This window comes from Gymnoscopelus microlampas (assembly GCF_963454915.1).
Source record: "Gymnoscopelus microlampas genome assembly, chromosome: 9".
NCBI classification, from domain to species: Eukaryota; Metazoa; Chordata; class Actinopteri; order Myctophiformes; family Myctophidae; genus Gymnoscopelus; species Gymnoscopelus microlampas.
Genome location: NC_139946.1, coordinates 8,449,293 through 8,476,926, shown reverse-complemented (window position 1 = coordinate 8,476,926; position 27,634 = coordinate 8,449,293). Strand labels below are relative to the sequence as shown.

Below are 27,634 nucleotides of genomic sequence, written 5' to 3'. Positions count from 1 at the left end.
CCATTTGAGTTACAGACCCATAAGGGTCCATTTGGTTCCTGTCCATCATTTACCTGGGGACCCCCTGGAACCCCCTCAAGTACCCCTGGGGGTCCCCGGACCCCACTTTGAGAACCAACGCTTTATGTCATGCTGCAGAAACCACGATATTTGGAAACACTGGAGTTTTGCACACCCTGCAGGCGTGCGGTCCGGTAAATCCTGCTCAAAGCTTGTTTGTATCTGTTCTCCGTGGTTGCTGCGTGCGCCTCACTGAGCCGAACAAGTGAAAAAAGCCTGGTGATAATAATGACATGTCATATTATGGGTTTCATGACATGTCACTTAATCAGTGGTCTCGTCCAATACCATCTGTCAGTGTCTGTCAGAAGATTAATGTCAGAACTGACTCCATGTGGTATTTTGACAAGGAGCAATATGTCAGCAGTGCCACTGATGCCTATAAGGCAATTGGAGTCAGCCTGTACATCAGAGCATGACACAACGCAGCCATCTACCAACCAACCATCTTTTGAGACAACAAAATGACCAGCATTTCATTTTCCTTTTTTTCAAAATGTTGAAGAAAATCCACATTTGTTTTAAAATAATAAATAACAGAAATAGCAGATCAACAAGCAATGTGACGCGTTGTGATCTGCTATTTTCACTATTTGTCAAATGAAATGAAGTAGTAGAAGTATAGGGCTTAAGTGGGTTAAGAAAATGCTAATCTCTCAAGAACTGATCCATAGCTGCGCTTGGATCTGTCGGGAGCCGTGTTGACAACCCATGCACATTGGCTACAAGTGGGCGTGCCTTCAGATCAGGAAGCAGGTCGCGCTTTACCCAGTCAAATGTAGTGGGCGGGATGTACATGTGTGCGGCTCGCTTCCCACTGGAAACAAACCGAAACTCATTTAACAATAGCGTCCTCGGAGCCGACAAAACCACGGAAAGTTAGTAACATTTGAACTTGCTCTTTCATCATAGAAACAAGTGGGCTTATATAACCAAAACGATCCATGTTCTCTGGGAGAAATGGTGTTAGTGTTCCGTGGAGAAATATTGTTAGTGGGAATGAAAACATAGGCGCACCACCGGAAGTGGAGGGCTGAGGGCAGACCAAAACCCCGGTTTCCCGTGAGCATGGGTCCTCCGTACAGCTCCGCCCAGAGTCAAATGGAAAAGTGAAAAACAGCAGAGGACGCTGTTTTTCCTTTTCCCAGATTGAGAAAATGCAAACCGAACCCTAATTATGACCATGTTCATGATGATCATGTTTTTCAATTCCAGTTATGTTCCATAAAGCACACTTTGGTGATTCACACATATTGTTCCATTCCCAAACCACATTCCTTCTCAAGGTTGTATCGCCTATCGCCACTGGCTTCTTCTCGCCTTTACCCACCTCCTTTCATGAGCCCGCTGGCACCCCACCTTCTGTTAAGATCTTTACTGTTTACGGTCAAGGGGCTCTTAAGCGTGGTTGGATTACAAACACTGCAGTCATTATTCCAAAATTAGATGGAGAAATCATTAGGGGCGATAAGGGACCTGACCCTTTCAAGTCAAAAGTGTTTTACTATCAGTGAATGAATTGGGTGTGAAGGCTTAAAAGCATCTGTTATGTGTTGAGTTGCACTTGGGGCTTTGGAGACTTTGTGAAAGTGTTTACTAGAGATAATGATAAGACAAAGCCAAGTGGGCCTGGGATCAAGAAATCACTGAACAATGTTTTCCAGTGTTCACCAGGATGTAGAAGCAGTACTAAGTAGTCCTACAAATAAGACGCCTTATCACTATATATGTTTTTATACTCGAGAGACAGTCCAACAAAAACAAAACAGACAGAAGAACATAATTGAGAGTTATCTAATGCAGTCGTTCTCAAACTTTTTCATGCCAATTAAGGGCCCCCAAATTGTATGTATTTGTATTTGGTCGCGGACCCCCACCTGAAAATATGTTGTGCCAGGGACCCCCAGAAGCAAAGATTTGAGTTCAAAATGTTCACCTTTTAAAAAAAAGATTTAAAAGATTTGCACACATTTTCGAGATTTTTCAAAAATAGCAGATCTACAAGCTCATAGCGCGGCACTCGGTGCCGCGCTATGAGCTTGTAGATCTGCTATTTTTGAATAGCCAAAGTATGCAACATGGATAAAGTGGTTAAAATCCCCCCTGGTACCCCTGGGGGTCCCCGGACCCCACTTTGAGAACCAACGCTCTAATGCTACTGCAACATTCCATTAATGACTCACACACCTAGTAATCAGAGTTCCATCTAAATATTGCTCTCTTGACTCTCCAGGCCCCCTTCAGCCCCTCTCCCCTCCGCTCCCCAAGACCCCTGTACTGTACCTCAAAGGTCTCCGGCAGCCATTGGACATCGGTAATTGCCGCTTTGTGACTGTACTCTATGGCAGAGACGGCACTGTAGCGCACCGCAGGGGTCTCACTTTCTCTCTTCTCTTCAAAGTCCTTCTGGGAGGGGGCAGACACAAAGGATGCAGTATATTATATTGAATGTTACAGCATGGATGGAGAACTCTGACAATGACGGTCCTAAAATAGAGAGAGGCTTCCAACAGCCGTACCGTACGTATGCCCACCCCACCTTCCTCATCATGTTTCCATATTTAACCACTTTCAACCTGGCGTTTGGGCATGTCATTATAGGTGAGAAAAATACAATATTTGTTTTAAATACAGGCCCACAACACATCGCAATGTGAGTTGCTCTTTTTGCTATTCATCATACGACGAAGTAATGTATGTAGTAGTGATGAGCGGGTCGACCCGTAACCCGCGGGACCCGCGGGTCAACCCGCGGCGCGGGTGGGTCGAGTCAGAATTTCAGAGGCAATTATGCGGGCTGTGGGTGAGCGGGTCAGCAGCTCTCACACGCAAAAAAAATAAAAATAATCACATGCTCTTGTTTTGTCTTTATTCCTAATTAGAATAAGAATAATAACAATAAAACAGTTTTAATACACTTGGGGATTATTTTCTAACCATGATTTTACAGAATCAAAAAAAAATCGCGGGTCGCGGGGCGGGTTGAGCCATAGATTTATATATGGGTTCGCGGGGCGGGTTGAGGCGGGTTGGGTTCCGTCGCGGGGCGGGGCGGGTCGTGAAAAAACCCGACCCGCTCATCACTAGTATGTAGGGATTAAAGGGATAGTTCACCCATTGATTAGTCACCCCATAGAGACTTGAATTCATGGATATTTTTTAGTTTTTGTCGCATTCCTAAGCCAATAATTTGATGACCAGCGGACCGGTAGGTAGCGATTCGATTCCGGTAGGAGACACAAAGGAGACTCTTTGTGTCTCCTACCGGAAACCGCTGCCGGCCATCAAATTATTGGCTTGGAATGCAACAAAAACTAAAGAATTACCATGAATTCAAGTCTCTATGGGGTGACTAATCGATAGAAAAAACGTCATTTTGGGGGTGAACTACCCCTTTAAGTCGTTAATACCGCCGAGTCTGCAGCAGCTTATTGTGCAGCAGCTTATTCTCTTACAAGTAATAAGCACAATTGCAATGAGAAAAAAACTAAAATAATTTATTTTACAACCGATTCAAGTGTTTGCTCCTTCAAGTGTTTAACCTGTGAAAATAATCAAAATTCCAAATAGTTTCTTTCCAACAAGACAGGTACAGTATAGCGCAAGCTGCAATCAGCCTTGAGGGCTTGGAGTGAAAAGTGGGATTTCTACACAAATGGCCACATTTATGGCACTGCCACTGACCGCCATGTGGAAAAATACTGTCAAAGAGCAAGCCACTGATGGAGTAGTTTTACTGTAATCTAAGCACAACTATTACACAACGTCAAATTCACTAAGTGGAAATACCAGCTCAGTCTTTTTCCAAACAGCGTCCTCTTGTTGAAAGCCTAAATCTCTGCATGTGATTCCAGTTTGTACTTTGGCTTCTGCTGTCACTGCGTCTGCTTCTCATTAATCCTTTTAGACCGGGAACGCATCTGTGTCCATCCATTATTTTATACTTGGCTATTAAAAAATAGCAGATCTACAAGCTCGTAGCGCGGCACCGAGTGCCGCGCTACGAGCTTGTAGATCTGCTATTTTTGAAAAATCTTGGAACATTTGTGCAAATCTTTGAATACATATATTTTTTTAAACAACATTTTTAACTCAAATCTTTGCTTCTGGGGGGTCCCTGGAACAACATATTTTGAGATGGGGTCCACGGCCAAATACATATCCTTTTGGGGGTCCTTGACATAGAAAAAATGGAGCACCACTGATATAGCAACATAAGCTTTTTAAAAAAACTGTTAGGATTTAGAAGACATTTGTAGAATGAAAATGCGTTATTCCAGGGACCCCTCCAGAAGCAAAAATGTACAAAAATTATCACAATTTTTCAAAAATAGCAGATCTACAAGCTCATAGTGCTATGAGCTTGTAGATGTGCTATGTTTGAATAGTCAAAAAAAATCTTAAAATGACAGAGATGCGTTCCCCGGCCTTAACGGATTAAAAGGGATCACTGGCTAGTCAAAAATCCACCCTAGCGCACTGGAATTGGTGCTGGGTATTAATCGTGTGTGTATATATATTTTGACCGCTAGCCGGGCCAATGCAGTGCACCTGTTGTTTGATCTGTCATGTAAAAGTCAGTGGGAAACAGAGCAGAAATGTACCCTAGGCTTTTCCTTCATCTGATAAGTTAGCAACAGGTGCCATTGGAGAGCACCGCTCTGCCGCGCTCGGGCGCCAAAATAATGGCTTTGGGAAGATAACACTGCCCACTGTTTGCACTGCAAACACACAGGGGTGGGTGTGTTGATCTGATTTGCCCATGTGTTATCTGCCCGTGGGACAGCACAGCGCGTTATGGGGGGGGACAATGGCCTTGTGCAGCAGCTGGACAACGTGGGCCAGATGATGTTGACTCCAGGAGAAATGAAGGGCAAACAGGGGGGGGGGCAGAGAGAATGGAGAAGTGGTTTCCAGTGGTGGAAAGTAACTAAGTACTATGTACTCAAGTGCTGTGCTTTAGTATCATTTTGAGGTATTTGTACTTTACTTGAGTATTTTCCAAATTCCAGTATTTTTTACTTCTACTCCACTGCGTCTCAGGGACACATTTTGTACTCTTACTCCACTACGATTATCTTAAAACTTTAGTTACTAGTTACTTTGTAGATTTTGATTATTATTACAAAACATACATTAACCACTTCAGCACCATATACATTTCGGCCATTTGAAAATAGCAGATCTACAAGCTCACAATGCGTCGCGATGCGACGCATTGTGAGCTTGTAGATCGGCTATTTTCAAAAGATTTGCATACAATTGAAAACTTGAAATGGGACATTCTGTATAATGAGTACTTTCACTTTTGGTACTTTAAGTACATTTTGATGCCAATACTTTTGTACTTTTACTCAAGTACATTTTGAATTACGGACTTTTACTTGTAACAGAGTATCTCTCTACATTGCAGTATTGATACTATTACTTAAGTAAAGAATGTGAGTACTTTTCCCACCACTGGTGGTTTCTGTGTGTGTGTGTGTGTGTGTGTGTGTGTGTGTGTGTGTGTGTGTGTGTGTGTGTGTGTGTGTGTGTGTGTGTGTGTGTGTGTGTGTGTGTGTGTGTGTGTGTGTGTTGGGGGGTGAGCGAGGCCAACGAGGAAGATGGGAGGCAGACGAAGAGACGGTGAAACAGCAGCGGGGAAAGTGTGCCTAGAGGAGGGCGAGGGAGGAGAAAGATGGAGGGACGGTGGGAGGGTTGATAAAGAAAGTGAGAGAAGGAAGGAGGGAGGGAGAGAGACAGCTGTTCCAAAGCAGAGGCAATAAAAACACACACAAAGCAAACGAAGGGCTGGATGACGGTGGCATATGTGTCTGTTTAAGCACAGCGGCCGGGTGGAAGATGTCAGCAGAGGTTATAGGCTCTGAGGGACAGTACTAGTTTACGGAGGGCCGTCTGGTGTGAAGTAACTAAGTACATGTACTCAAGTACTGTATTTAAGTACAATTTTGAGGTATTTTTTTACTTTCAGTACTTTGACTTCTACTCCACCACATCTCAGAGGCAAACGTTGTACTTTTACTCCACTATAATTATTTGGAAACTTTAGCTACTAGTTTGCAGATATAGATTTATATTATAAAACATACATTAACCACTTCAGCCCCATTTTATAGCCTACGTGGGCCATTTGAAAATAGCAGATCTACAAGCTCACAACGCGTCGCATCGCGACGCGTTGTGAGCTTGTAGATCTGCTATTTTCAAACATTTTAGTACTTTCACTTTTGGTACTTTAAGTATATTTTGATGCCAACACTTTTGTACTTTTACTCATGTAACATTTTGAACACAGGCCTTTTTTTTTTACCTGTAACAGAGTATTTTTACTTTGTGGTATTGCTTGCTGAGTACTTCTTCCACCACTGTGCAGCGGGCACATGTCATGCACTTGTGAGTGAAGGTCACGGTCACGTAATCGCAACGCTGTGGGTTCGACTGCGGTGAATATGACCGTTTGTCAAATTTCATCCCCTGACTGAACTTCTCCCACTTTTCCGGTCTTACACCACTGCATACCATCTAAGGCAGGGGTCTTCAATGTGTTCAGGCCAAGGACCCCCTAGCTAAGAGAGAGATGAAGCAGGGACCCCCTACTCTATATTGTATAAAAGTTTTTTTTGGGGGCGGTGTAACCGCCCCCTATAAGTGAGTTTTGGACACTGACCAATCCTGCACCGTGATTGGCCAATAGTCTACAACGCAGTCTACACCCCTAACCCTTCCATTGTTAATGCAAATCGATACTTTTGCAAAGTCAGCCAATCACATTACAGCTAGTGTCATCACCACTAACTGTAATGTGATTGGCTGACTTTGCAAATTCAGGACTGTGATTGGCTAGCGAAACACATGACACATGTGAAGCCCTATGAATAGCAGTATGGACTTAAAGAAAAGTTAATTATCCTTTTTTTTAAGTGAGTCATGTTGTGATGACCACACACCGCCCACTTCACACTGGGTGTGATTTTTTACTTAGTCTGCTCTTTTTTCCCTCTACACCTATAGCCTCTTTGCCAAAAATAGCCGATCTACAAGCTCTCAACAGAGCTTGTAGATCAGCTATTCTAGTAGCTCTGAGGACCCCCTAGGGGTCCCGGACCCCCTGTTGAAGACCCCTGATCTAAGGAACATGAAAAGTAAAAATACAAATACTGGTTCATAAGTGGTTTTACCGACCGTGACTATTATTACACACAATCTGTCAAGCAGCTGAGCTGTTTGGATCGTTGGCATTCAGATAATCATACATGCAAGAAATACACAACCACTTGTGTTGTTGCTGTTGTTTTACTTGAGGTTTTAAGCAGAACCCAGATCAGTGAGATCCTTTCTAGTCTGAGTGAGCAGTTTAATATGCATGGACTGCTGAAACAAAACAAAGCAAATCAGTGTTATTTACAGTGGCGGGGTACTCATATTTCTTACTTCAGTAAAAGTATCAATACTGCAATGTGGAAATACCCTATTACAGGTGAAAGTCCGGAATTCAAAACGTACTTGAGTTAAAGTACAAAAGTATTGGTATCAAAATATACTTGAAGTACCAAAAATAAAAGTACTCGTTATGCAGAATGTGAATGTCAAAATGTCAAAATGTATGAAAAATCTTTTGAAAATAGCTGATCTACAAGCTCACAATGCGACGCATTGTGAGCTTGTAGATCAGCTATTTTCAAATGGTCGAAATATATATATAGGACTGAAGTGGTTGGTGTGTTTGTTTTGCGATAATAATCAAAGTCTAAAAAGTAACTAGTAACTGAAGTTTTCAAATAATTGTAGTGGAGTAAAAGTACAATATCTGCCTCTGAGATGCAGTGGCGTAGAAATAAAAGTACTGAAAACTGGAAATACTCCAGTAAAGTAAAAAATATACCTCAAAATTGTACTACACCTGAGTAAATGTACTTAGTTACTTTACACCACTGGTTATTAATACTATTAGTCTGCCTGTAAACTGTGCTGATAGGAGTCATTACGATCCTCAAACTACAAAGTAGCAGAGATGAGGCACATGGCCATTAGTAGTGTAGTAGTTGTGACAGCTGTGGCTGGGCTTGAAAAGGAGCGTCAGGCCGCTGCCTGCATTCCCCTCTAATGAAAGGCTGGGGCTGAGGAGAGAGAGAGACCAGCGGGTATCATCAACGCTCCCTGTCATACAGCACCTTTTGGAAAGCACAGCCTGTCCTTAACGGTAAATATACCAGAATTCAAGTCTTTAATAAAGCCACGATCCATATTGGTATATAAACCAAAGCAGTATCCCCCAGCAGTCGAGGAAGTGCATTAACAGATGGCAAACAGCACGCATGCCGGATGCCGTTACGGGCATCACATGTGCACCCCGAGGCCATTTAAACCAACCCATATACAGTAGGAGGATAGTATTGGGTACTCACAAAAGCGTGGGCATCGACAGAGGTGTTCTTTCCACCGCCAGCTTGCGTGCCCAGCAGACGCTCGCTGTGAGCGGAAATGTCCCACAGGACGACCTGAGACGACAAACAATGCAAAGTCAATTAACTGGGGGATCGATTACCTTTGCAGGGAAACCGTAGCCATATAAAGCACACATCCTGCAATAAAGCACGTCAGCCATCCATCATAACTAAACCTGGTTTCCGTGTGGAAACAATAAGGGAGAGCAGATATGAATAGCATGGTGAGAGAGACTATTCTCTAAGTGAAATTATACATTTTTTTTGTTATCGGTACCTTGAAATGAGAAAAGAAAAGGAAAAATTAGCTGTAATAAAAAATATATAATAATAACATATTGTAATAAGGTATTACTGTACATATACTCTGCAGGACACCGGTTCTCAACCAGTGGTCCGGGGACCACCAGTGGTCCTTGAAGGTTGTTCCAGGTGGTCCCCAGCTAAATGATAGAGAGTTGGTAACCAAATGGACCCTTATCTTTAACTCTTGAGAGCGTAAAATGAAACCAAATGGACCCTTACGGGTCCATTTGGTTTCATTTTATGCTCTCAAGAGTTAAATTATTGTTAAACATCTGCATTACTTAATTAAAGAATAGTTATTTTGATCAACGTTTAGCCTGTTATCTCTCCTAATGGTGCCAACATCAATACAGCATGGAATTGTGTCCCCCAACGACAACAAAACATTCAAAGTCGTATTGGGTCTGAGAGTCTAAATCTCATCAAATGCTGGTCCGCGGCTCAAATGACGAATAAATAATTGGCCTTGATATGAAAAGGGTTGAAAACCACTGCTATAGGAGGATGAGACAGAGAGAGACACATAATCTGTGGCCAGGTCAGTTTAACCACTTAAACCCCACAAACCTTTCAGTGAATGTTCGTCTATATCATACATGGGCAACTGGCGGCCCGGCCGGGGGCCACATGCGGCCCCCACCTTCACTTAATGCGGCCCGCAGGTTAATATCAGAATACTGATATTGATTTCAGCTGTTACAATTACCAAACATGCAAACATGACCCGCTTTAATTACTTCAGTCTATATTAGTAGCTTAAATTCTATAGTCTTTTTTTTATGTATTTGTATTTAAGTTCATAAAGTTAACATACTGTAAGTATAACTAAATGCATTTGAAATTAAATAAAAATGTAACTTTTCAGGATTCCAATTCAAAAACAGCAAAAGAGAATCTGGATTCCAATTCAAAAATAGCAAAAAAAATTCAGATCTACAGATCTAGTACTGTATCTGTAGATCGGCTATTTTTGCTACTTTTGTGTGATATAGAATGGCGAAGAAAGTTGAAATACTGCGAGACAGTATAAGCGGCCCTCTGGAGTGAGTGTGGAAATATAATGGCCCTCTCCATCATCAGTTGCCCACCCCTGGTCTATATTATGGCCAGAATATGGATGCTATAGGCTCCATGTGGTTAAGACATGGAAAGGGAGACGGTGAGGGAAGGAGCGGCTGAGAGAGACGGAGAGACAGACACACACACACAGGTAGGTAGACAGGCAGAGAGACAGATACACAGGTAGGTATAGACAGGCAGGCAAGCAGGCAGAGAGCCTAGGTCAGCACCTGGCCATTCATGCAGCCGCCAACGATAATATTTGGATCCGAGGGGCAGAACTCGAAGGCAACGACGTCGTCCGGGCTCTCCAGCAGCAACTGTGAACGAACACAAGCGAGGAAAAAAAAAACCCGCATACACATTGCAGAGATATTACATTTCAAAGTGGAGACTTTCATGTGTTGGGTCTCTGCCATCGCAAGTATTTATTTATTCTAGTCCATACAAAGTTCAGCTTTTAATCCTGCAAGCCAAGCATATACGGCGCGATCCTGTTTCCACCAGACGTGAAAAAAAAAGACCTTGGAGTTGCGGGGTTGTTTTACAAAAGCATTCATTTTTCAGTGCCATGCTTCATTCTATGGGAGATATTTAAGTCGGCTGCAAAAATGAACTCCAGTAGTTTAATCCTTTAACTAAATAAATGTTTCCCCCCTATATAATGTCTCTCGTTTCCTCTATCCAGGATCTATTTCTATTCTTATCACAGACAGTGAAACCTAAGCGTGATGCATGCAGCAGTGAGAGCGTGCATGCACAACTCACGTTACTTAGCGAGTAGTTTCGCAGTTCATTTTTATTGATTGAGCACCTCAGTTACTTTTGCCAAACCAAACAATGGTGATGAATGACAGCAGAAAGCAAATCTTTCAAGCCATTTCTTATGAAAGGTCATCTGAAAGCAGATCTGACATGAGAGAGAAAGAAACTGGTTGTAAGCTGTCAGTGAGGATTTAGCAAGAGAGGGAGAGAGAGAGAGGGAGAGAGAGAGAGAGAGAGAGAGAGAGAGAGAGAGTGCATGAGCAGACAAATCTAAGTTGTAACCCTTTGTGGAGTGCATTTGATCTTCTCATCACTGTCTAACAAGGGTAAATACGATCTTGAGTGTGTGTTTTGTGTTTTGGTCCCATAGACACCCAGATCAGATCTGAGCCAACAAGAGTAAGAAGAAAAAAACACAAGACGAAAGAATTAAATCCTTTGTGGCTGTGTAAATATAGGCCGTGACATGAGAGAGGAGCGATTCTCATACCTGCGGGTTGATGGGGTCTGAGAAACTCCAGAAGAGAATGAGGGAGGGGTTGAGGAGCAGCTTGGTGGAGTGGTCGATCCGCTCCTCGAAGGACAATCTCTCTGTCATGGCCACTGCTATCACACCTAGCACAGCCAACCACACACCATCGTCAATTCACTGGACAGAACACCAGTAAAGTGGAAAGGTGTTATAGGAGCATTGAAACCACGTGATGCACGCTAAAAGAATTCCACTGAACGAAATAAACTGTTATAATCTGAGCGCACATAATGTTCATTTCACCCACTGGATTTAATAGACTCACGACCTGCTTCAGTAAATGACTCTGCGCTGTCTTGGTTTTGTATCTATCCCGTTGCAGGAATTATAGTGGAAATGATTAAACCCATCTCATGTGAAAACGGGCACTGATCTTGTGTGGTGGGGTGGCAGTTCTGGTGTTCGGAATTTGACGGCAAGCTTCCTAGTAAGTACCAGGATAATGTGATGCCAACTAGCCAACCAGCATGGAAAGTGAATACGTTCTTTCTTGCCCCATGACAAACCTTTCCCAGGATAGTAGTGTTCTATATAGTTTTTCATAAAGTTGCCATATAGATTGTCTCCAGTAGTTTTATGAATGTACTGTATGGATTGGTAGTCTTACTGCTCAAGAACACGGGTCCCTTGGAAGAACAGTGCACCAAAATCCCCCCTTGGCCACCCTGCCGTCAAAAGCATCTCCTTGTATTGTGCCTTTAAATCATACATGGGCAACTGGCGGAACCGGGGGCCACATGCGCCCCCCCACCTTCACTTAATGCAGGATTCCAATTCAGAAATAGCATTCCAATTCAGAAATAGCAAAAATAGCAGATCTACAAGCTCAAAACGCATCACACCTCTGGAGTGAGTGTTAAAATATAATGTCCCTCTCCATCATCAAAGTTGCCCACCCTTTAAATGCTCAACAAGCCATTTCCAGAACAGATTATTTCCAAGTGCCACATGTATGCATCTTGAATAACAAATCATGATATTGAACCTTTCCAAAAAAGGGCACATGGCGGTGTGCATGGCACCACAGCACTTTCAGTCTCCAACTGAGCATATACTTCTGGAATTATTACATTTTATTTCAGCAATAGTAGCACTAAAAGAAACCTCTCGTGATCTGTGCACCTCACCGTTGATGGTGGGATGCCATTTGATGTCGCTGATGGTCTTCTCCTTGCTGTAGTTCAGGTCTGTGAAGGACTGATACTCCTTCAGGTGAGTGTCAGTCTTTCCTCCGAAGCCACTGTCCTCCTCGCTCAGGGCCTTTAGGTCATCAAAGAATACATCCATAATCTCGTTCTGCTGGATGGCTACATCAAACCTGCAATACGAGGGAGGATTGACAGACTTATTTGAATGGTGAGCAGACTCTTTTCTTCCATTTAAATGTCTTCCGAGTGTGAAATGAGTAAAGATGTGGATGTGGATCATGATATTTTATTTCAACAATCTGTACACAGTGAGGCCAAGTGTCAAGTGATTACTCTACAGTATTCTCAATCTTTTAATTCAGGACCCCCAGTTTGATATGCATTATTGCAGGGGTCCATTTTATGCAATTTGGAATGCCAATCTACACTGTAAAATCCTCAGTGTTAATAAAACTGAGTGTATGGAACCAACACTCTCTGGGTTACAGACCCATTAGGGTCTATTTGGTTCCTAACTATTCCCTGGACCCCATGTTGAGAACCACTCAAGCTCACGGTAGGCCTACGGCATTGAAACCGCAATGTTTCACCGTTGCAGGTATCATTCTCTAAGTCTGGGATGAACAGACAAGTACATAAATACAAAATGTGTTGTGGCTGACAAGGGGAATGGTCTGAGTCATTGTCCTATACCTGTGAATACCTTGACACGGCTCACATTTTAATAATGGATGTGCACTGGTCCCCTTGAGGCTGGTGTGCAGTAATGTATAAGCTTTTGAATTGGCTTTCAGTCACCCCATACATTCACATATTGCCCCTAAGAAGAAGCAGGAGAGACCCCATCAATCACTGAAATGCTTGTTCTTACCTAGAGGCCACAGAGTTGATGAAATTCTTCAGATTCTCGGATTGAAGTAACTTTTCTTTTTCTTCCTCGCTAAACTCTCGTGGCTCATACTGAGTGCACATATTCTTTGGATATTTCCTGTAAAAAAAAAAGTAAATTTGTTTAGTAAGAAGAGTAGAGTAGAGATACAATTAAACAGTAGAGATAGAGGATATTTTATTATCATTATTAATGCTATTGGGTGAACATAGATTATAGGGCTATGCCATTCAGTTTGAGGGTAAAGCAGGAATAAATGCACTATAAATGCACTGCAAATGTCTTAAAGCTGCAATCCACAAAATTCATGTCCTATACCCGGGATTTGAACTCCGGTCTTCCAAGTGGGAGACCAAACTTGTAGCGTTCTTTCAAGAGGGAATACTCGGTTGTCCAGGGGAGATATTGCACGTATGACGTATGTCAACCAGGGTAACATTACACTACCATAGAGATGTGTTCAAATGATCTTTTATTCATTAAAATAAGTTCTGGATTGCAGCTTTAACCAATGAGGCCGATTCTACACGTCTCCTAAATCCCAACAGTATTCTGAAAAACGAATGTTTCTATATCAGTGGTGCTCAATTTTTTTCATGTCAAGGACCCCCAAAATTATATGTATTTGGCCACGGACCCCCATCTCAAAATATTTTGTTGGGGGTCCCAGAAGCAAAGATTTGAGTTAAGAATGTTCGCTTTAAACAATATATATTCAAAGATTTGCACACATTGTCACACATTTTTCAAAAATAGCAGATCTACAAGCTCATAGCGCGGCACTCGGTGCCGCGCTATGAGCTTGTACATCTGCTATTTTTGAATAGCCAAAGTGTAAAATAATGCTTTTTAGATCAAATCTAAAAATGACACAGATGCGTTCCAGGTACAACCTGTATTCGATCATGAAACATGCAGATAATGTGATAGTTAAAGCATGGCCAAAATGTCATTATTTCCAAGCACACTGTACCACTGTGTCTGAGTGCTGGAGCTTTGGAGCGTGGAGATGGCCTGGACCCCACAGTGCCTCTCCATCTGCTTGATGCTGAAGTTGAGGTCTTGGTATGGAGCACACTCTATGAAGCCATCTTTAGCATCTGCCACGTTCCGGTCAGAAAACTTAACAGGCGCACCAAACTCCCTCCTTATCCTGGAGAACCTGTACCTCAGCTGATTGGAGGCGAAGAGATCAGAGGCGTGAAATAACAGGGAGATACAGTAAATGGGAAAAATCGACTCATTGATGAATGAATCAAAGAATTCATTCATTCAAATAATGATGATGAATATAGTCTTCTCCACCGAAGCAGTTTTGATTTTGACAGCGCATTTTGATTCATTTTGATTTTGAGTCATATGACATGTTTTAGTTTTAGTCTAGTTTTAGTCGACTACATATCCTAAGATTATAGTCGACTAAATCTACAGTAGATTTAGTCGAATAAAATGTATTTTGGCGGGCCTTGATGGTGTCGTAATGACTGATTTTACACTTGGTTGCATGCTGAAAATAGCCAATCTACAAGCTCACAGCGCGTCGCACTGCGACGGGTTGTGAGCTTGTAGTGTAGCTCGGCTATTTTCAGAGCGCAACACCAGAACGCAAACAAGCATAAAATTACTCGTCTTTTAGTTCTACTGGATCTCTTCTACACTAGTCCCTCCCTAAAATGTAGTATTAGTTTTAGTCATCATAGCTTAGTTTTTATTTAGTTTTCGTCAGTGAAAAAAGGTAGTCGACGAACATTTTTCGTCATAGTTTTAGTCGACGAAATCAACACTGTACTGAATGCTGCATTGTGTATTTGTGTGGCTTCTTTCACACAAAGTAACTTCGATAGCAACAGACTGGACAGGGAGGACATGCCGACTCCAACGTAAATATTAATGTAACTCTTCTATACCCTCCAGTACCTTTGGTCTCGACTCTGTGACAGCTTCGTCCTCCATCTCCAGCTCACTGCCCAGTGATATCCATGGCTGGGGCTCTGGGCTCTTCTGGACAAACACGTCAGACATCTCATCCTCAACAGCCTCCTCATCTCCAGCCTCTAGAGAAGGGCTGGGCAACTATTTATCATTGGGGACGAAAAAAATAAATACAATCATATTGCTGTTGAGGGCCAAACAAATGAATGTGCTCCTAACCATGCCTTTTCATTACATTTTATTATTAGCTTATAGAAAACCGTATTTGCTGTAAATCAGTGCTTCTCAAACTTTTTCATGTCAAGGACCCCCAAAATGATATGTATTTGGCCACGGACCCCCTTCTCAAATATTTTGTTCCAGGGACCCCCCAGAAGCAAAGATTTTGAGTCACAAATGTTCGCTTTATAAAATATGTATTCAAAAGGTTTGCACAAATGTTCACGTTTTTAAAAAAATAGCAGATCTACAAGCTCATAGCGCGGCATTCGGTGCCGCGGTATGAGCTTGTAAATCTGCTATTTTTGAATAGCCAAAGTATAAAAGGTTAACATTATTGTGACGCTATATTAACACATTTTTCTGGGGACCCCCTGGTACCCCCTCAAGGACCCCTGGGGGTCCCCAGACCCCACTTTGAGAACCAATGCTGTAAATAATGTTTAGCATCATTAGCATCACACTTGCATGGCTTACTCTGAGAATTCTCTCCTTGGCCTCTGGCGTGAGAACCAGGTAGAAGCTATGTCCAAAGGTGAAGTCCCCGTCAAACACCAGCAGGAGCTCATCTTCTGGGTAATCCTACAGTACCAACAATACAGAGGATACATTCAAAATGAAAACCACATTTGAAGTTACAGTATTAAAGTATCCACTTTCTTTGTCTGTAGTAATTGGTATAACTGAATTGATTAAGGGACAATGAGGAAAGTTGGCACTATGCATTATTGTGAGTGAGATGGTGGATATGGGATTGAGGTTTCTATCTCCTCATAGTATGCTATGTACTACACAACCCTGCACGTATGTCCATTTCTCTGCAAGGAATATTCTCTAGGGAGGGACTGTACTATGCCATTATGCTGGTGGCACAGACAAGGCCAGCATACATTTTCCATGGATTTGGGATGTATTCAGCGCTGCATAATACGTAACTGCCATGAAATGATAATGCCCTTTAGACAGCTGTCCAGTTTGCCCCAACCTTCAACACTCCAACTCACCCTGACTGTCTCTTGAAGGCGGAATTTGGGTGATCTTCTAGATCAGTGGTTCCCAACCTTTTCTGAGCTCTGGACCACTATGTTTTTACACACCACACCATATCTATATTTGTTGCACACCGGTGTAGTGCCCTGAAAATAGCCAGTCTACAAGCTTGCAGATCAGCTACAGTAATTATTTCATTTCAAGCTTTTCTTCCCACATTACGCATATTAGTTCAAACATTTTAAGTTTGATGGACTTATAAAATATAATTTCAACATATTTTGATAAACAAAAGTACAATATACTATTGTTTTTTCTTTGTTTGATTTTTGTACATTTCACCATAGATCACCTGTAACTATGCCATGGTCAACTAGTGGTCCGTGGACCACTGGTTGAGAAACCGGTGACCTAGATTGTCTGAGGGGAGAGGGAGTGGGTGCTACAAGCTCGTTCCCATGGTCCTCCATGGTTGGGGTCTGTGCATCTTCAACATGGCTTAGGGGTTTTGTCTGAGTGCATGGTCTGTGTGACAATGGATGAGTCTTACCAGCACAATCTGCTTCACAGGGCTGAAATCAGACACCGCCGCCCTCGTCTTCATGTCCTGTACTATGTCGTCTTTTCTCAGCAGCTTGTAGGGGCTGTCCCCCGTGACGTCCTCGTCGGCACGACAACCAAACAGCTCCTGGGTGGCTGAGGTCAGGACCATGGGGAAGATGTCATCGGGGTGACCTTGGTGGAACAGGAAGCACTCGACTATTATGATGTTTTTCTACCTTTCCTTTTCTTCACCCATTAAGGCCTGAGGTTCCGTCTTCTTCTAAATCCTAACAGTTTTTTGAAAAAAAAAAACATGCTGCTACATCAGTGGTTCTCAAACTTCTTCATGTCAAGGACCCCAAAAAGTATATGTATTTGGCCAAGGACCCCATCTCAAAATATTTTATTCCAGGGACCCCCAGAAGCAAACATTTGAGTTACAAATGTTCGTTTTGAAAGATATAATATTCAAAGATTTGCACACATTTTCTCGATTTTTCAAAAATAGCAGATATACAAGCTCGTAGCGCGGCACTCGGTGCCGCGCTATGAGCTTGTATATCTGCTATTTTTGAATAGCCAAAGTGTAAAAATAATGCTTTTTAGCTCAAATCTAAAAATGACACAGATGCTTCTTCAGGTCTTAATGGGTTAAGACAATTTATTACATAATTATCTACTTAAATATCTGTCTACCGCACAGGTAGACAGATGGGCTCAGGTAGCGGCTGTGATATACTCAAAGGTTAGGAGGATTTGATTTGAACCTACAATACAACATCTAGAGTACAGTACGTGGTGTATGCATCCCAGCATGCTAAAACACCAGGATTTCACAATTGTTGATTCCGTCTGTTCCTTTGTTTTGTTTTAATCAAAGCACGTCATTTCAGTTTCTACAGTAGTTTTCTCTATATTTAAACAAGAGGTGGTTACAGAATCTGAGAGAACACAGCTCAGTGAAGGTAAGAGATTGGAAAGTATCGAAAACATAATGAGTTATGCCTGATTTATAATCGGTTTGCATGCCATGTCGCACACCGAAAATAGACAATCTACTGTATATAAGCTAAGAGAGTTAAAGATGTATACACAACAGATAATGCACACCACCAACAGGAACCTAACCCTAGTGTACAAAGGGGTTTCGTATAATGCTTAGCCTTGAGAGTCAGTTCAGTTCAGTTCAGTTCAGAAAACATACATTTACATTGCCAAAGCAAGTGTAAAAATATTATAAAAACAGTTTAAGAAAATGGGGGAAGTATATACAGTTGGAGGGAACAGAGCTTTGTCACATTGTGTCGTTATACATGCTATATATATATATACAGGGTATGAAGCTTTTTGAAACAAATAGCAGCAATCTTTTGCAGTCACTTTGGGACATAAGCAGATTTTTTTTCTCAAAACCATTTAAATAGTATACAAAAAAGCCTCAGATTTGAAATGCGTTTAAAAGGTATAGCAGCTCTGTTTATATGTGAGGGACACCCAACTATATACACAAAGTGACAGAGTCTCGACTGCTTTCCTGATCAAACATACAAACTCTGTGATCCTCACGTTGCCCCTCCCTGAGGGATGGACCACCCTTGCAATATAAATTACCTGCAATATCATAGACTGGCTCCACTCTAGAGGATAGCCCATTATGCAATATCCAATGACCAAAAATAACAATATTCAAGTTTCGCAGCGTTATATTTTTACATGGGTCAAGATAAAGATCAGTATTACATGAACCCGATACATATAATCTGCCCGGTTTGTTGCGCTAACGTAAAGGTCCATCCTATGAGAGAAATGCAGCAACACAACTTTTTTTCTTTTTTCAATAAACAACGTATGGAGATTCCCTTGGATATATAAGCATCGGCTGGGTCCAGCGCACGCTACAGTAAACAAGGCTTTGCATAATGATAGTTTTCATCCCACTTGTGGTCTCTTCAAAGTCTTTCCATAAGGTTGCTCAGGGGACGCTGGGAATGCTGAAGTACAGCTTAAGTAACCACTTCCCAACTGGGTGTGTCAGCCTTTTCTGCCCAGACCACTAAGGGCCCATGCCAAATCATTGTAGTGGAAACTCACACCCTTCATTTCACACACAGTAATGTGTCAAGTTTGGCACTTCTATTCATGGGAAATATTTGCTCGAGAGAATAAAGACAGGATGAGGTGCAACGTGCCACGGCCTTGTATAACACCCTTCAAAAAGTTATATCACTGCACTACACACAGGGGATCTATTTTAGTCAGGGCCTGTTTTGTGCTGCGCATGACCATATTTGACTAAAATTCCATAACTCAACACTCTGAGACAATTAATGTTGTTTTTAGCCCTGGTAGTGGTGGGGCTCTAAGGATGGCAGGATGCAATGTTGATTTCGTTGACGAAAAATGTTTGTCGACTACCTTTTTTCACTGCCGAAAGCTAAATAAGAACTGAATAAAAACTAAACTATGACGACTAAAACTAAGACTAAATATATTGACAATTTCGTCAACAAATAAAAACTAGACTAAAATGTTAGTGAGGTACTAGTGGAGAGGAGATCCAATAGAACTAAAGGACAAGTCATTTTATGTTTGGTTGCGACGCGTTGTGAGCTTGTAGATCGGCTACTTTCAGCATGCAACCAAGTGTAAAATCAGCCATTATGACGCCATCAAAGCACTGCCAAAATACATTTTAGTCGACTAAATCAACTGTAGATTTAGTTGACTATAACCTTATGATACTTAGTCGACTAAAACTAGACCAAAACTAAAACATTTCAGATGACTAGAATATGACTAAAACTAAATGAAATTTTATTCAAACGACTATGACTAAAACTAAATCAAAATTTGCTGTCAAAATCAACACTGGCAGGATGTCAGTCAGTTGGTCCCTCTATCCGTCTGTCAAGCCATCCACGACTTTTAGTCCAAAACGATATTATCTCGAACACTAACTGCTGGGACTGCCATGGAAATTTCTGGGCAATCTCATGTTTCCCAGGGGATGAATCATATAATAGGCCAGACTTTTCATTTGCACACAAGTTTATCTCAAAATCTAATGGGCAGATTGCCATGAAACCTGATACACACATTCCCCGGAAAATGACCTCTATATATTTGAGTGACCTCGTGACATTTCCTCGGTCTATATAACCATCCTCAGGCCAAAATATCACCTTTTCACACATAATCTAATAGGCAGATTCCCAGAAGAATACTACTACTGTTTTAGATGAGCCCATGGCTTTCCCTCGAGCTAGTGCCACCCAGCAGTGTTGCCAGATTCTGTGAAAGAAACAAGCAACCGGGTCTTGGAAAACAAGCCCAAAAGAAGCGACTATGGGTCACATGAGCACTTCAAACATTATGCATCAGCTATTTGAAAATAGCCGATCTACAAGCTCACAACGCGTCGCGATGCGACGCGTTGTGAGCTTGTAGATCTGCTATTTTCAAATAAAATCTTGGGGGGGAAATCATAATAAGCAGATCTGGCAACACTGCCACCCAGGCCAATCTCTGATTGGGGGGTAAGGAGCAGCATGGCCTCTAGGGACTGTTGGCGCAGCTTTTACACGATCCAAAGGGCCATTCACACTGAGCACTATAACTATAACTATAAACATATCGTTTTTTAAATCATCAATTGGATGGCCTGACACCTCCTATAAAAAAAATACAATGGTGAACGATATATAGTTATCTTTATAGTTATAGTTATATAACTATAAAGTGTGAATGGCACTTTAGTCTTGGTAATCTGTTGATAACTCTGGATGATTTCATTATTCCCTTTTACTGTGTGTGTGTGTGTGTGTGTGTGTGTGTGTGTGTGTGTGTGTGTGTGTGTGTGTGTGTGTGTGTGTGTGTGTGTGTGTGTGTGTGTGTGTGTGTGTGTGTGTGTGTGTGTGCGTGCGTGCGTGCGTGCGTGCGTGCGTGCGTGCGTGCGTGCGTGCGTGCGTGCGTGCGTGCGTGCGTGCGTGCGTGCGTGCGTGCGTGCGTGTCTCCCCATTTTAGCTGGCACCATTTCATCATATGACATATTAACTGGAACAAAGTGACTTTGAGAACTCTTCTATTACCATCATTACAACCAACCCACGTAAAAGCTAATGACCTAATCTGCGGTAAAAAGATACACTGTTCGTTTTTGACCCCGTATTTTTGACCAAAAGCATATTTTCAGGGCCGGCCGCTGAATATAAAAGAAACCCTAAACAATGAGGAGCCGCGAGTGAGTAGAGATATAGCTTACCTGTAGACATGTGCATGTCCAAGGGCTATGCAACAGTATACATGGGCTCACACCAAAAGAATGCATATAGCTCTCCTATACCTCTCACGGATAGCTCTGATGATTGGGCCGTGTCATGCTCATTACATCACTACTTCATAGTAAAACAGGCTTGTGCCTTTAGGCCAGTCGTTCTCAAACATTTTCATGTCAAGGACAACCTGAACCAAATTGATATGAATGCGGCCACCATTTGCAGTGGTGGAAAAAGTGTTCAAATGTTTTACTTAAGTAAAAGTATCAATACTGCAATGCAGGAGTACTCTGTTACAAGTAAAAGTCCGGAATTCAAAATGTTACTTGAGTAAAAGTACAAAATAATGCATTAGTTCAAAGAGTTTATCTTCAGTGGGTGACATGACAATGACAAAGAACTACCCATAATGTGTTTTGTTTTATCATAGTCTTGACTTGTGGATGATTAAGTCTATACAAGGAAGTAGTGGAGGGTAGACCTAAACTCAATATAATTTATCATATTAATATCTTACATATTACATAAATACTCACTGTGGTATAATAATCAGTTGTATCAGACAAAGACAAGGCAGGGATCTAAACATCAAAACATCTCAAGTTACTATTTTTCATCTTGCTCTAGTAGTTCACCTTATAGTGATAACTGACTGGGGATCAACTGTATTGTTTTCCCATGACTCTTTGTGTTAAAACACTCTGGCGGCCTATTCAGAGAGCAGAGTTCAGGTTGCTAATGGTTTATTGAATTTCATGGGAATCAGTAGAGAAATGGTATCAGTGGACAAGAACACTGCAGCTGTAAGGACCAATTTAGATTAAAGGGTTTATATCAGACGGCGTGTTACTGGTCATCATAGCAGGCCAGCTAGGGCACAAAGCTTGTATTTGCAATATCATGATTTAAACGTATCTCTCTGGACCTTTGGCATCTCATTTCCTTTTTAATTCGCCTATCTTCCCACTCTTCATTCTTATCATTATAGTGAGTCATGTTGATGACTTCCTTTAAGTCATCAAGATGACTCACTACACAGTAACCTGTGTTAACCCATTAAGACCTGAGTCCGATTCAAAACATTTCTTATAAATCCTAACAGTTTTCTGAAAAACTCATGTTGTTATATCTGTGGTTCTCAAACTTTTTCATGCCAAGGACCCCCAACATGATATGGATTTGGCCGCCGACTCCCATCTCAAAATATTTTATTCCAGGGACCCCCAGAAGCAAAGATTTGAGTTAAAAATGTTCGCTTTAAAATATCTATATTCAAAGATTTCCACACATTTTCGTGATTTTTGAATAGCCAAAGTATAAAATGACACAGATGCTTTCCTGGTTTCAATGGGTAGGGGTGGTGTAAGTGATATGTTATTGTTATTAAATGTTTTTGTTAAAAAGTTAATGCTCTATTCAGATAGTAATCAATGCTAGATTGTTCACTCATCTCTCCAGCTCTTTCATTTTCAGATATAACTCCACAAAGATCATTATCTGCTTCAATTTTATAGTGTTCCAGGTCAAGGTTTCTCTTGTTTATCCTGTATCCTGTATGATTTCTCTCTCCTGATTTTTATTTTATTTTATTGTTATCCTGACCAGATTGTTTTTTTTCCTGATTACTAAAGAGACAGGATAACCCCCTGTTATTGAACACTCTATATCAATGATTACTACTGGAATATAGAGCCATTTAACACTTATTTTATTTTAGAGGACAATCTTTCCAGTGAAAAAATGGCAACAAAAGTCATCAGGAAAGTCAACCAAAGAACAAGATATTTTTAGCAGGATCTCCTCGTTGGTCAGTAGGAATACACAGAGGACGCTAGCTGGAGCACTCATCCAATGTCATTTTGACCATGCATGCACTTCATGGTACCATAGCACCGCAAAGGCATTAGAAACAAGGCTTCAGACCTCTCAAAACAAACTGGTCAGGTTACTACTTGGCCTCACACCTAGAACTCACCTAACCCATGGCCGCTATGCTAGGGTGGGATGGCTCAGGGTAGAGGACAGAGTATAGCAACTTGCAATGGACCTGGTCTTCAAGATACGCAAGACTACAGAGGCACCCATGTACCTGTCAAACTACTTCAATAACGTAAAAGACACACACAGGCACAACACCACTGATCTCGTTCAACCCAGATTCGGCACAAACATGGGGTTAAATTCGTTCTACAGCTATGCCACCAAAAGCTTGTTCTGCTTTTATTGGATAGTACAGTGGAAGAGTGACAGGAAACGGGAGAGAGAGAGACGGGCCCGGGAATCCAACCCATGACTCACTGTGATTAGATTAGAGCCTATATATATGTGGTATTCGCCTTAACCACTAGGCCAAGGGTTCCCAAACTTTTCAGGCTGCGACCCCCCAAAATAATCATATTTGAAATGGAGACCCCCCCACCCTGACAAGCACTTGGAATTGTAGGCATTACATTTAGTTTGACTCGGTTCCACAGATAAATATTGGGAAAATAGCCGAAATACAAGTTCACAACGCCTCACACTGTTGTGAGCTTGTAGATCGGCTATTTTCACAATGTTTGACACTTTCTTACGTACTAATTGACAAATTACTGTTGAGTGAGAAAACAATGTTGCACATTCAGCTAATCATCTGGGGACCCCCCAAAATAATTTGGGACCGACCCCCCAGTTGGGAACCACTGCACTGGGCCATCTGTGCCCCAGTAGCATATATTTCAATGATTGCTTTTGGCAAATTGGCATGCATCTGCTGATGGCTGAACCAAACCAGTATACAAGTCCTTCTAAATAACGATATTCTGATACATGGAGCATACAAAACATACAATCCACGTGCTGTAGCAGCATTGTCACCCAGAAAGAAACCTACAGTCTGACATGTGTAAGCAAGCAAGATACTATACTGGCTGGTTTCACATAAAGGCTACATGGGAAACATGTACATTTTCCTAATCAGGAATAAAGGAGAATGACAAAGTAGCAGGGGTCATCACCATGCTGTCTTGTGGTGGACACTTTGGTCAAAATTAAAATTTTACCACGGACAAAATGAGTGGACAACAATATTACCAGAAACACATAAAGAACTAGCCGTGAATGACAATAGGTCTGTAACTCTGAGAGTGTACAAATGGAACCAAATGGACCCAGAGTTATGGGGGTCCTTGCAAATAAAGCATTTGAGAACTAGTAGGGCTCCTAATGTGTCATTTACTATATAGCGTCATAGTAAATCAGAGTCATACGTATTCTGAAGAAAACCTGGAGACTTGACATTCAGTAATCAAAATAAGAACATTATAATGGTGTGTAAATCAAAACATTTGCCACGGACACATTTGTCTGTGTACGGACATATTGATGACCCCTGCAAATTAGCATCAAAACGTTCATGGTATATTTACATGAAGGTTTCCTTACCATAATCTGCAACACTCCCCATGCCAGAAGGTGGTGTAAGACGTAAATCTTCCTTTTTGTCTAAAGTGGAAAGTAAAAGCAAAGCACTTTGGTATGAAAGAGATTTAGTAGTATATTACAGTTATTGCCTTTGGCATGAACCTGCTAATGACAAATGGGAACTGGGCCCTGAAGAGATCATTTTGTTGGGAGAACTGCATTTGCACCTAAATGTATGCTACATGGAGTAGCCCTGCACCAGAAAAGAAAATACAAATACATCTACAATCATATAGAGACATGTGGTGTAAGCACTAAGCAGTATGATATTGGATGGTTCGTGTGCTTTTCGTAACCAGGAAAAAAGGAGAAATAAGCAATCATCAACAAACTTTAAAATGTTTTACTTTACTTGAGTATTTCCTTTTACTTCTACTCCACTACATCTCAGAGGCAAATATTGTACTTTTACTCCACTACAATTATTTGAAAACTTTAGTTACTTAGTAGATTTTGATTATTATTACAAAACATACATTAACCACTTCAGCCCTATATAAATTTCGGCCATTTGAAAATAGCTGATCTACAAGCTTACAAGAGCTTGTAGATCTGCTATTTTCAAAAGATTGCTATACATTTGAAAACGTGAAATGCGACATTCTGAAAAATTAGCACTTTTATTTTTGGTACTTTAAGAACATTTTGATGCCAATACTTTTGTACTTTTACTCAAGTACATTTTGAATTCCGGACTTTCACTTGTAACTGAGTATTTCTATATTGCAGCATTGATACTTTTACTTAAGCATAACGTTTGAGTACTTTTTCAACCACTGACTGTTGTTCTGTTATGTTACAGTAGAACATTCCTTACCAGACTCTGCAACACTCTCCATGTCAGAAGAGGAATCTTCCTTTTTGTCTAAAGAGTGAAATGAAAGCGAGACAGTTTTGCATAACAACATCGCTTAATTGGTCATTTGTTAAACATACGGATGTAAATAAATGTGTATAAATGTTAATGTTTAGTCAACTTGCTCACTTTTGCCTTTCTTTGCACTGCCAGCAGTCTTTGGTATCTTGGAGGGCATTCTTCCTGTTCCTGTACAGTAGGAGTCTTGAAAAGAGCATTAAGATGACATAATGTTTATCTCAGTCATTCTAATGATAAATGATCCTATCATATATTTGTATACCGTCTTATTATCAAAATAAGTGTTTACTGTTTACCAGTGGTGTAAAGTAACTAAGTACATTTACTCAAGTACTGTACTTGAGTATAATTTTGAGGTATTCTTTTTACTTTACTTGAATATTTCCAATTTTCAGTACTTTTACTTCTACTCCACTACATCTCAGAGGCAAATATTATACTTTTACTCCACTACAATTATCTGACTAAACTAGTTACTTTGCAGATATAAATGATTATATAATAAAACAAATATTAACCACGTTAGCCCTATTTTATACATGGCTGTATGAAAATAGCCTGTAGATCTGCTATTTTCAAACATTTTATACTTTAACTTTTGGCACTTTTACTCAGGTAACAATTTGAACACAGGCCTTTTACTTGTATAAACAGAGTATGTTTATATTGTGGTTTGATACTTTTACTTAAGTAAAATATCTGAGTACTTCTTCCATCACTGTTTTTTACACACAGCAGAGCAGACTACCCCACTTGTAGCTTTGATACATCAATTCCCAATGCAAGAGCGACATCTTGTGGTATCTGACTGTAACGTTCACTGGGGTCAATAGAATGTCATGGCAGAATTTCACAAACAACACAACAGTACTGAGAGTTTTAACTAGCTTTGTACCCAGAGTTATTGTTTTTTTCTTAACGTAACCAGCTATCCACAGCTGTCCACGCGTTAATACAAAATATACATAAATATAACGTTATTAGAAGCTGAAGAATAACTAAAGAGCTATATTTCATGTGTCGAGGGTCTGTTCGCTGATGACCGATTTCATCTAAACAGCACAGATTACAATTAATAAGACCTTACATTCTTTTAGAAATACTCCCACACACACTTTACTTCATCTCACTCCTTTTCGGATATGTTTAGATTACTTTGTCTTTTTTTTCTCGTTTCGTTGCTGTATTTTAATCTGATATTCATTATAACAGTTTTTCTTTGTGATTTCGAAAGTACAAAAACATTGTTTCTGTTTTTATTAACATATTCGAAATAAACTGAACTTAACTAAACAACCACAACAAAGAACGTGGTGCATTTTAAGGATTATTATGTTACCCCTTCAGATCCTTGGAATGCAGCGCTGCCTGAGATCCTTGAAGTTGTTTTGTGTGGTTGCCATGGTTACAGTGGTAAATGATACTGACAGCTTCAACAGCCAATCACGTCCACCATTCAACTATAACGCACACCTCCAGCTACTTAATATTTCATGAGGGGTGGAAAAGTAGTCACATTTTTTACTTCAGTAAAAATATCAATATTGCAATATAGAAATACTCTGTTACAAGTAAAAGTCAGGAATTCAAAATGTAGCCTATACTTAAAATACCAAAAGTAGAAAACTCATTATACAGAATGTCCCATTTCACACGTTTTCAAATATATAAATTGCATAAAAAATGTTTTGAAAATAGCAGATCTACAAGCTCACAATGCGTAGCATCACGGTGCATTGTGAGCTTGTAGATCTGCTATTTTCAAATGGTCGAAATGTATATAGGGCTGAAGTGGTTAATGTATATTTTGTGATAATAATCAAAATCTGCAAAGTAACTAGTAACTAAAGTTTTCAAATAATTGTGGTGGAGTAAAAGTACAATATTGCCTCATGTAGTGGAGTAGAAGTAAAAGTAGGCCTACTGAAAAATACTCCAGTATAAAATCAAAAATACCTCAAAATTGTACTGAAGTACAGTACTTGAACTTGAGTAAATGTACTTATAGTTACTTTCCACCACTGAATGATACTGACAGCTTCAGCAGCCAATCACGGCCGCCATTAAACTAAAGCACACCTCGATCTACTTCATATTTCATGAGCCTTCTTTCACGTGCCTGTCTGGTGAG

The 27,634-nt window shown here is 40.8% G+C and overlaps 1 protein-coding gene across 1 annotated transcript in view; it reads right to left on the bottom strand.

Moving 5' to 3' along the window:
* The window catches only part of dnai3 (dynein axonemal intermediate chain 3), a 40,023-nt gene extending 14,538 nt beyond the window's left edge, over nt 1-25,485 (bottom strand). The window contains exons 1-12 of the mRNA XM_084065943.1: nt 25,444-25,485; nt 24,588-24,647; nt 16,898-17,082; nt 15,835-15,939; nt 15,124-15,270; nt 14,180-14,379; nt 13,189-13,305; nt 12,297-12,487; nt 11,128-11,252; nt 10,103-10,192; nt 8,469-8,561; nt 2,344-2,466 (exon numbers count right to left, since the gene is read on the bottom strand). Of these exons, the coding sequence (XP_083922069.1) occupies nt 2,344-2,466; nt 8,469-8,561; nt 10,103-10,192; nt 11,128-11,252; nt 12,297-12,487; nt 13,189-13,305; nt 14,180-14,379; nt 15,124-15,270; nt 15,835-15,939; nt 16,898-17,082; nt 24,588-24,647; nt 25,444-25,465 (1,458 nt within the window). The 5' untranslated portion in view covers nt 25,466-25,485. The remainder of the gene's footprint in view (nt 1-2,343; nt 2,467-8,468; nt 8,562-10,102; nt 10,193-11,127; nt 11,253-12,296; nt 12,488-13,188; nt 13,306-14,179; nt 14,380-15,123; nt 15,271-15,834; nt 15,940-16,897; nt 17,083-24,587; nt 24,648-25,443) is intronic.
* Between the last annotated feature and the right edge of the window lie 2,149 nt (nt 25,486-27,634).